This window comes from Lipotes vexillifer, unplaced genomic scaffold, assembly GCF_000442215.2.
Source record: "Lipotes vexillifer unplaced genomic scaffold, Lipotes_vexillifer_v1.1 scaffold39, whole genome shotgun sequence".
NCBI classification, from domain to species: Eukaryota; Metazoa; Chordata; class Mammalia; order Artiodactyla; family Lipotidae; genus Lipotes; species Lipotes vexillifer.
Window position 1 is genome coordinate 4048263 of NW_006787038.1, and position 11654 is coordinate 4059916.

At 41.4% G+C, this 11654-nt stretch overlaps 1 protein-coding gene across 1 annotated transcript in view; it reads right to left on the reverse strand.

The window, feature by feature from the left end:
* TMED8 (transmembrane p24 trafficking protein family member 8) overlaps positions 1-11654 on the reverse strand; it is a gene marked incomplete at its 5' end in the record, with an annotated part of 24026 nt that overhangs the window by 2807 nt on the left and 9565 nt on the right. The window contains 2 exons of the mRNA XM_007459793.1: positions 1609-1738; positions 7441-7522. Coding sequence (XP_007459855.1) covers positions 1609-1738; positions 7441-7522 — 212 coding nt within the window. The remainder of the gene's footprint in view (positions 1-1608; positions 1739-7440; positions 7523-11654) is intronic.

The following is an 11654-nucleotide window of genomic DNA, read 5'->3' on the forward strand; positions in this document are numbered from 1 at the left end:
ATTCCTGCTCTCTCCTCCAGCCACAGGTTGCTAATAAATTCTACCAACTTTTTTTAATGCCATCAACATGTTCCCTACTTTAAAGCTTCTTTCTTGTTCTCTCCTGCTTTTTGCAACTTTCCCACTTCAGACTCTTCATAAAATCCTTGCCCAAGAACATCCTCAAAATTTGCTACTGACTTTTCCATCGACAGCATTTCTGGGCGCAGCGTTTCTGGGCCATGCCTGCACAGTCTCTCCCTTCGGCTCCTCTCAGGACAGCTCTTGCATCTGGGCTTTAGCTCAACCTTCACTCGGGCCACACATCCTCCTGCTACAATTTCCATCCAAAGGTTACTTCCAGGTCACTGTCAATCAGTTCACCAAAGTACTGCAGAGAGAGAATCTGGCTCCTACTCTCTGGCTGTCTCTGTCTCTCTCTCACTCATGGCACACCTTGGAGGTCTCACCCTATAGGTTGTCTCATTCACTAACAATGTTGTATAAATAATCACAATCTCACCTTAGACCAGCCCCAGGATTTGCATTTAAACAGCATATTTGCTGCCAGACATCTAACTTGCATGTAAGTGCAAATATCACTCGATACTCACAAAGCCCTCACTGACCCATGGCAGGAGCCTGCAGTCTCTCCCTAGTGGGTTTCACTTCAAACCACTCAGATTACCATTCCCCTATTTCATGCTATTATGCCTTAATTTCCTGCCCCTTCTCCAAGCAGTTGACAAGCAACTCAAGAAGAAATGTACGTCTACTGCCAACACGGAAGAGCACATCAGTGAGACAGCAGTCCAGTTAAGGAATCAGAATTATCTTTGCAATAAATGAATGAATGAATAAATGAATGCTGTAATCCTCCCAGACTATTTTCTCATAATATCTGTTTCTGAAGAGTAAGTCCTTCAGCTCTTATTTCCAATGTTAAATGAGGTAAATCAGACTTTGACTAACTTGCTTGAATGAGTCCTTCCTCTTACAGAAGGTTAAACAAAAGATTTAGTTTGTAACTTATTAGCTGCATAGACTTAGTAAAGTCACTAACAGCTCTGAGCCTCAGTTTCCTCATCTTTAAATTGGGGACATAATGGTACCTATCGCACAGGGTGGTTCTCAGGAGTAAATGAAGTATTGTATTATGGATAAAAAATGCTTTGTAAACTCTAAAGCATCATACAAATGTAACTATAATGTTCGGCATTGTCTTTACTGATACCATTTGTTATTCTAATATATATGTTAATAATGATACGAACAACATCCCTCCATGGCAGGGAGACCACTACTACTGGTACCATTTCTATGGAATCTTTACCATAAATACCAAGTAGATCTACCACAAGAAAACTGAGACTAACACATAATCCAATGGTTGAAGTTTCCTCACATCGAGTGGGTTTTAGACAACATGGGAACATTCATTATAACACTTCATTTTTTGAATAGATGCTTACTGGGTGCTAGTACAGTGATGGGCCCTGGGGAGGATACACATGATCATTCCCCAAATAACTGAGGTGACAGTGCTTTCCAATTCCAACCCATCCAAATGCATCTAAATTCTGTTGCCACAAACTAGTGCTTTTCAGAGAGTAAGAATGTGTGCCCTACCGTGCTGAGGACCTGGGCCTGGTCTGCAGACAGCAATTCCTGTTCCACCGAGGCCTGTGCCTCCATGGCACCGGTTGCCTTCTGCTGATCTTCTGTGGCATCCTCCCTCACCGGAGATACCATCTGTGGCCTCCCAGAGAAAGAGAGCATGTCAGTTCAAGGACTCTTTTTTTTTTTTTTCCCAGCCGCACCATGCGGCTTGTGAGATCTTAGTTCCCTTGTAGGATCTTAGTTCCCCAACCAGGGACTGAACCCGGGCCCTTGGCAGTGACAGCGTGGAGTCCTAACCACTGGACCACCAGGGAATTCCCCTCAAGGACTCTTTTCAAAGGCACAATGGTCCTGGAGAAACTCAGAAAGAAAAAAAACCTTCAAAGGTACCCCCAACCCCTGTTTCCTCTGGCATTTGGGCCCACCGTCATTTCAGCTGACCACTGCCCAGGGCTGAAATGGCCTACAGTGAAGCAGTGACAGCATGTGAGGGCTCAGGACTGACAACACCACATCCCAGGCTCCGAGAACCATGGTAAACACACAGCTCAGTCATCTGAGATAGACTGCAGGTCTGGTTTTTATTCCTCACTCTGGGACCCATGCCATTTGCTCTGCACAGAATTTCAACAAAAGAAGAGTTAGAATCCCAGGTCTGTTCCACACATAAAGCTGCTGTTAGAAGCAAAGGGAGGAGGCCTCGCCTAAGCCAGAAACTGATCACAAAACAAAGGAAGTACAGACTGATTAGCAAGGCAACCCTCTCTGCCTTATCCCAGGAGCGTTCAGGGTTTCCATTCACACCCTGTCACTGATATCCATAGCACACCCAGTTCACTTTTTTAAGCACGTTAATCTACTATCCCAATAACTTAAAACACAACTATTGGGACTTCCCTGGTGGCGCAGTGGTTAAGAATATGCCTGCCAATGCAGGGGACACGGGTTCGAGCCCTGGTCCAGGAAGATCCCACATGCCATGGAGCAACTAAGCCCATGCGCCACAACTATTGATCCCACGTGCCACAACTACTGAAGCCCGCGCACCTAGAGCCCGTGCTCCGTAACAGAGAAGCCACTACGAGAAGCCCGCGCACCACAACGAAGAGTAGCCCCCATTCGCGGCAGCTAGAGAAAGCCCGCACGCAGCAACAAAGACCCAACACAGCCAAAAAGAAAAAAAAAGAAAACCACTATTCCAATAGCTGATTTTAAAGAAGCAAGGGAATAACTTATGCTCTCTTCCATTTCTTCTGGCTTTGGAGAGACTAGAAAGTGAGTTAAGAGCCGGGGCTGTAGCACAATACCCCAGGCTTCTTGGAAATCTGTTGCCAACAAAAGGTGGCATGGTGTCTTTAGACAAGCAGTTATCAAAGTATGGTCCAGGGACCCCTGGCGTCCTTAAGACTCTTTCAGGGGAGTCTGTGAAGTCAAAACCTTTTCATAATAATTCTAAAATATTATTTGCCTTTTTTCATTTTCATCTTCTCAAGAGTTTACAGTGGAGTTTGCCAGAGACTACATGACATATGATATCACAACAGAATGAATGCAGAAGCAGATCTGAGAATCCAACTGTCTTTTGTTAAGACACACATTAAAGAGATTTACAACATCCCTCTTCTCACTAAATTATTTTTTCTTTGGAAAACAATTGTTTTTCATTAGACATGTTATTTATATTAACATGTAATGAGTTCCTTATTATTTTAAATGAATAACTATTTTTTAATTTTCTAGTTTTAATTACTAGTATAGTAAACATTGTAAGATATAATTCACATAAACAAAAATTCTTTGAGGTCCTCAATAAATTTAAGAGTGTTAAGTACTGAGAACTGCTGCTTTAGGGTATCGTCCATTTCCTCAGACAGGCTGAGCAAACAACTGGGAAACAGCACGGGGAAACAGAGGGCTTATTTTGGAGTTCATTAGTTTCTTTTTCTTTCTTTTTTAACATAAACAAGAAAGATCACTCCTAGTTTATAAATTACCTCTTCTTCAGATAAAACAGAGCCATCTTTTGGAATATCTAAGTCACTCCAATTTACTTCAGAACAAACAAGAGGTAGTTACTATGAAAATCAGAGCTGTGGTTGATTATTCTGTGTGAACTGTAAATTGGTCTAGGCTGTGAGCCTAATTTTTTCTCTTAAACCCAGAAATTAGAGCCCATTTTGGTTCCTTGGCACTACTTATTATGTCTCCTCCTCTATTAGGAGGTGAGCTTGATGGCAGGGACTGGGTCTTACTCCCTCTAGACTAACAGCCTCCATAGCCAAGCTTGTCGCATGGAACCCTGAGGCCCTTTGCACTCTGACCTCATCTCCTAGAATGACCTCCTCTTGCCTTGCCCAGTCCACGCCAGTCACAATGGCCTGTTGAATCTCTGAGAGTCCTCAAGCACCTCAAGCACTCCCCCACTGAGGGTCTGGGGGCCTGCTATGGCCTCAGCCTAGAATACTCTTCCCCCAGTTACTCAGGGCTTCCTTTCATCCTTCAGGTTTCTGCTCAGCCATCACTTTCGGAGAGGCTTCCCCTCCCTGGCTCATCACTCTTTACACCCTTACCCTGCTCATTTTTCTTCACTGCACTGATGACTGCCTGACATATTATGTACCATATTTTGTTGACTGTGAGATGCATATTTGTTTTCATATTTTAATACAACTGAAATACAGGATGTCCTAAAAACTGGTGGTATCTTAAAACTGCCGTGGGCCTGGAGTGACACGGAATCCCTCCTCAGGGGATTTGCATTTGCTTCTGCCAGGGCTTGGGAATGCTACCAACTGAGGTGACTTGAATTATGTTCTGTTTAAGAGTTTTGTTTGGACCACACTGGCAGAGTGAATTTACACAACAGACTTGTGGCTCATATTCTCAGGGGAGGTATTTCTCCCCCCTCACACAGCGCCAAGGTTGAGACATTCAAGTTGCCCTGCTCTGCTCTCCTTTTCTGTGTGGAGCAATCTCTTTCCTCGTTTCTCTTTTCACTGAAGGTGCAGGCTTTTGCAGGAGGTCTCTTATTAGCCTATCTTGGGCATTCTTTCCTTTCTTGGTGGTATATAAAATAACAGTACATCTTATAGTTGATGACAACTTAGATTCTATGAAATACGATGTATACTTTTTTCCATCTACCTCCCCCACTAGAATATAAGCTACATGAGGCCCGGGATGTGGATTGTCTGTTCATTTGTGGTGTCTTCAGTGCCTAGAACACTGCCAGGTAATAGCAGGCTCTCAATAAATATCTGTTGAATGAATAAATGAATAAGTTAACTTTTGTTTGGGAACAAAAGAGGACTATTCGGAATGTGAGAACACAATAGTTAATCTGACCATCAGCCTGACCTTACTGTATATGGCATCTAAAATGTAGTTTCTTCTTTGCCTTTGTGCATGCTACTTTGCACAAACATGGTTCTGCTTATTTAAAAATATTTTAAACAGGACATGCATAGATTTAATATTCACATTAGCATTTTATGCTCTGAAGAATTAGTGAAAGGTACTTTGGGAAAGATAAATTGCAAATCACTTGATGCAGATGATAAACCATGTAAAGGAAAAACTCTCACTGTAAGCCTTCTGGTTTATGCTAATCCAGAGCAGGGAGGCCATCCCAAAGGGAAGGAGAGATTGGCCAGCCAGCCTCACTAGAAAAGATTGAGAGTCAGGCCGTTTCCATTTCTAAAATATACAAAACACAAACACCAGACTTCAGGCGTCATGCATGCTGGATTTTTTTTCTTCACACATCAGATTTTAGAAACAAAACTTGAAATTTTTATCTCCTTTTTTCTAAGAATGGTCTATATTCTTCACTCAAAAAATTTATTTACTCTTAGTATGAAAAACTCAGCTCTGTACCAAAAGCCATCCCCCAGGGATCCTTCAAATCAATATGTGCAGGGACTTCCCTGGTGGTCCAGTGGTTAAAACTCTGCGCTTCCACTGCAGGGGGCAGGGGTTCGATCCCTGGTCAGGAAACTAAGATCCCGCATGCCATGGACCGTGGCCACAAAACAAACAAACAAAAATCAACATGTGCAGAAAAAGCGTGGTGGCAGGAAAACGGAAGGACAGAAGGACACTCTTCTCACAGGAATTGATGAGAACATGAATTATCTCAAATAATCAATGCCTGGAGGAGGCTATGTCTTCTAAAAGTATCCTTATATGTAATAACCTAGTAGCTCTAAGCATAGAACTCAAAACCTTTCTGTTGCTACTTATGAGAAATAAGCTTTAGAGTAAACAAAACTAAAGCTGTGTGAACTTGGGAAAATTATTAAATTCACTGTTTCATTTTCCTCATCTTAAAAAAAATACTTTATTCGGTTTGTTATGAGGATTAACTGAGATAATACATTTTAACACCTAGTACAGTATTGAGCAAACAAAATATTTGATAAAAAGTAACTATTTTATTATCATTATTACAGAGAGGCATTCAATGAAGGGTGGCTATTATATTATTATGACCAACTGTATTAAAATTATACTAATTATTATTATTTTCCATTGTCTGAATTCTGGGGGAAAAAGTTTTATTTCATATACAAAGGTAAGAAGAGAGAATTTCTACTTAAGAAATAACATTTTAAAAATATCATGGGACTTCCCTGGTGGTCCACTGGTTAAGACTCCACGCTTCCACAGCAGAGGGCACAGGTTCGATCCCTAGTCGGGGAACTAAGATCCAGCATGCCATGTGGCGTAGCCAAAAGAAAAAGAAATCTTGACATACCCCCCACCCCCAGCAATCAACTTTGGGTGGGGCATGGAGACCACCCAAAGTTCTACTTTGTTCTACTGGACAATACTGCACCATGAGCTGATCAGTTGGACTATAATATTCACTAGCTCAGCATTCTCCAAAATAACAGTTCTTCATTAATTATTCCATTAATGTTTTGTGGCTTCCACGTATTCTAGGGCTCAGTACTACTATTCCCTTTCTGCTGTATACTCTGATATCAGTGATGGCAGGAGGATGAGATGGGTGGAGAGGGAAATTAAGAATGACAACCTGAAGATCATCATCGTGGTTTAATCTGAAAATTACATAATAAAAAACTGCCTGCAACACTGTGTTTGTGTGTGTGTGCATTTCATGGGTAAAAACCAAACACGTGTTCTCTTCAAAGTCCACCTGTGGACACTCTTTTTCTTTCTTTCTTTTTTTTCTGGGCTGTGTTGGGTCTTCGCTGCTGCGTGCGGGCTTTCTCTAGTCGCGGCAAGCAGGGGCTACTCTTCGTGGCAGTGCACGGGCTTCTCATCGCGGTGGCTTCTCTTGTTGCAGAGCACAGGCTCTAGGCGCGTGGGCTTCAGTAGTTACAGCATGCGGACTCAGTAGATGCGGCACACGGGCCCTAGAGTGTATGGCCTTCAGTTGTGGTGTGTGTGCGGGCTCAGTAGCTGTGGCACACGGGCTTAGTTGCTCCACGGCATGTGGGATCTTCCCGGACCAGGGATTGAACCCATGTCCCCTGCATTGGCAGGCAGATTCTTAACCACTGTGCCACCAGGGAAGTCCCTGGGATCCATTTATAATGTTTTAACATTTTAACCTGGTCTTCAAGAGGAGATAAATGAAGACACTACACTATTTGCTACAGTTCTATTCTCTGAGAGTTAAAGAAAATTTTATAACCTGAAATAGACCTGCATTCCCCCTAAACACACTTAAGGATTGATTAATTAACGACAAAACACTCCATACTCTTCATCTTGTCTTCCCCCTTAAAGTCACTGTTTACTTCTTTCATCAATTACTATCTCAGAAGATAAAACCCCGAGAAGCATTATATCCAAAGTAGTTGCTGTCCCTACCTGTAGGGTGAGGAATGGGGTTCTGGATCAGAGGCAGAAGCTGCTAGAGAGGTGACCTTGGTGACTTCTAGATCTTCATTCTCTAGAAAATCACGGGAAGAAAAATTCAATACTGGAGAAGGAACACAATCATAATTATCTTGTATCTTTTAAAAAAATCTGGCAGTTTCAACCAACTTTCTCTTTCTAAAAATAATCTAGGCACAAACTTTATATTCTGGGAGGCCCAGTACATAAATTATTCAAGTCATCACAACCAAGTATTCTCAGACCATTATAACCCACTCATAAAAAAAATAAGTCATTTTCCAAAACAAGTCCCCACAGAATTCATCCTAATTCAAGGATCACATTTCACAGAAAGCAAATGGTTAAACTAGGCAGAACGTAGAGGACAGAATGGAATGTAGAATGAAATGAACTGGAATTCAGTACCAAAGTAGAGAGTGCCACCTCTACATTCGATCAGCTCACATCACTGTATCCAGGGTCAGGTAAAGGATTTTTGTAATTTCATTCATTTACTCACTCACTCATTCACCAATGACTTACTGAATAACTGCTCAGCATCGTCAAGGAATATACAGGTGAAATGTACAATGAAGACCAGTTTCCCAGGCTCACAAGAAGCCTGTGACTGGTATTATCATTGCATTTTGCAGGTAAGGAAACTAAGGCATAGAGATAGGATGCAAACCCAGGCAATTATGCTCTTAACCATTAGGTGTTACTAAGTTTCATGGTGTATTCATTTAGCCTTTCCTGTGAGCACTCAGAAAAGCATATGGCTTAGTGTGTTTAGATAACCCCTGGTGAACCTCCTCTAGTTAAGACAGCAAAAAACCTGAAGCCCAAAGTTCACTTCTCAATATAAAATATAACCTACTGATGTAAACCTCAAACACTGAAAATTTCAGAGTTTGGTAGCAACATAAAAGTATAAATGACAGGTAAATATTTGTGATTCAACTTTAGTCTCATTTTTTTTTTGTATGTGAATAGGATCTATTTTCTTTTTGTCAACTCACATTCTCATCAGTAGAAAGACCTTACAGCTTATGCTACCTGATTTTCCTCTTGTGAGATAACAGAAAATACATACATTCGTTTCTGCCCCCAGTTCCTGGCACAGAACTAAAACCTTTATAATTCCCTAAGTGATTAGAGCACTGAGTACCTTTTGTTCTAATATTTGGTCTTTCATTTGGTTCCTGCCAGAGTTCCTTAATCCCATGGAAGTTCCTGGGTGATAACAATGTCTCTTGTTCTAATGAGGTGCCTCTTGGGCCCCTACATGGGGGCTGTTAATGAGAAAGACAAAGCCATGATTAGAAACTTGGGATTTTCAACCCCACCATCCATTCTCCAGAGAGGAGAGAGGCGCTGGAAATGGAGTTAATGATTGATCACACCTACATGATGAAACCTTCATAAAAATCCCAAAAGTACTGGGTTTGGAGAGCGGCCAGCTCAGTGAACACATCTCTATAGCAGGAGGGTGACCCACCCCAACTCTGTGGGGACAGAAGCTCCTTCACTTGGGACCCTCCCAGACTTCGCCCTCTGTATCTGACTGTTCATCTGTAACCTTTACCATATCTTTTAATAAACTGGTAAACATAAGTGTTTCCCTGAGTCCTCTGAACTGTTCTGGCATTTAATCAAACCCAAGGGGGAGGAAGTCATAGGAACTACCAACTTGTAGTCAAGTCTGACAGAAGTAGTGGGTAACCTGGGGAACTACTACTGGCGATTGGCATCTGAAGTGGGATGGCAGCAATCTTGTAGGATTGAGCCCTTAACCAGTGGGATCTGACACTATCTCCAGGTAGATGGTGTTTAGAATTGAGTTAAATTGTAGGACACCCAGCTGGTGTTGCAGAATTGCTTGGTGTGGGGAAAAAACTCCACACATCTGGTGTCAGAAGTGTTGAGTGTGGCCGAGTGACAGAGTAAAGGAGAAACACAGGAGGACTGAGGTTTTCTTTACACCTCTCAACAAAGGAACTAAGTCTAAGACAAAAGTCAGACGTTCCCCAGGGTCCCCTAGTCTGTGAAGAGGCCCTTTTCACCAAGAGATAATGAGAATAATAAGTTCTTCCCAATGTTGACCTAAGTAAAATTCGCTTCCTAATAAATTCTGCTCTTCGATCACTACTCCCCACAATATCCTTTCAAATATTTACAGCCTGCTATCACATTTCCTGCAAGTTCCTTCCCAGGCCAACCATCTCCAGTTCTCTCCATCATCTCTTTGTTCCATTTCAAGAAAAGAGCTAAAATGGACAACTTTTTCAGATGAGTTCTAAACCATGCAGAGTACATGGAGACAATCATCTCTTAATAAGGACACAGTATTTCTTGACGTAAGACATGAACTGGGCACTAGATTTTTTTAACTGCAAACTTACCCCGTTGGCCTAAATAAGTCAATCAAGATCTCCAAGGGCTTATAAAAATAAACTTATTCCAAGCTCAGTCTCTCCTATGCTCTATTTTTGAAACAGATTTTTGGAAAATAACTGACTTCTTAACTTAAATGCAGGACTTCATGTATCCATATTATTGATTTTAAATTAGGTTTTTGAAATGACACAAGTACATGCTTTGCACATTGTGGAACAAATTAAAAACAGATAAGAAAACATTCTGCATTTACCCTTCCAGACTTTAATATACAAATAATCCATTATTCAGTGTAGAAAAATCAGGAAATACAGACAAGAAATAAACAAAACAACCAAACACAATCCCACTAGCCCAAAATAACCACTGTTAACATTTTGGTGCATATCCTCTCAGAAATATATTTATACATACACATATATGTGCATATTTATATGTATTACATATATAGATAAATGTATACGTATATACATCTATATATTTATATATTTCCCCCCCCATCCCCAGCAATCAACTTTGGGTGGGGCATGGAGATCACAGTTTCTACTGGACAATACTGTACAATGAGTTGATCAGTTGGACTATAATACCTACTAGCTCAGGTATGAATACAGCTTTTCATTAATTATTCCATTAATGTTTCATAGTTTCTACTCATTCTAAGGCTCAGTACAAATATAAATGTATATATAATATTTATATATGTATTATATAAATATTTATATAAAAATTCTATTTATATACCTATATTTCCAAAAGGACATGTACCTAATATTATTGAACATTATTCATGAAAATTTTTCAGGGTCAATAAAAATGGAACTAGGGCTTCCCTGGTGGCGCAGTGGTTGAGAGTCTGCCTGCCGATGCAGGGGACACGGGTTCATGCCCCGGTCCGGGAAGATCCCACATGCCGCGGAGCGGCTGGGACCGTGGGCCATGGCCGCTAAGCCTGCGCGTCCGGAGCCTGTGCTCCGCCACGGGAGAGGCCACAGCAGTGAGAGACCCGCGTACTGGAAAAAAAAAAAAAAAAAAAATGGGACTAAAAAAATAATTTTAAATGGTTGCATATTATCCCATAGGCTGTACCATAATTTCTTTAACCAATCCCCAAGCCCCTATTGTTAGAGCTAGACTCTGTTTCAAATCTTTCCCTGTTATAGAGAATTATGTAATATTAGAGATGTCTACAACCCTCCCTTAAGAACTTTGCCTGTCCACAGCCTTGAAGGGGCAGTCCTGTGACCAGGGAACACTATGTTGGCTATTGGTTTTGGGTGAACATCTGCCCCACAGTTTCCAATTCTCTTCCCCCAAGTCTGGGATTGGTACCAGAGACCAAAACAAACTGTGAAGAGCCTCAGTCGGGTCAGGGACCGAGGCTACCTTTTGGAAGAAGCCTTTGCATGCCATGCAAAAGCAGATGACTAAGCAGAGGAGACAACTGTCAGAGACAGAAAATAATACATTCAAGCAAAAAGAAACAAGGCGTGGTGGGGTCCAGGCAGCTGGTGTCAGGTGAACCCGGATTAGGGACAACCAAAGAAAGCTGCACCTTGGCCTCCTCTGAGCCAAAAGCTGAGTGCTGGATTGTCATTTTATTATTTATAGGAGTTCTGGATACAAATTTTTGTCAATTGTATGTTATAAATACCTGCTTCCACTCTGTGATTTACCTTTTCACTCTTCTAATGGTGTCTGTCCTTTGATGAACCAAAGTTCTTAATTTTAATGTAGTCAAAATTTATCAATCTTTTCCTTTATTAGTCTTTGTGTGTCCTGTTTAAGATGTCTTTCCCTCCATTGAG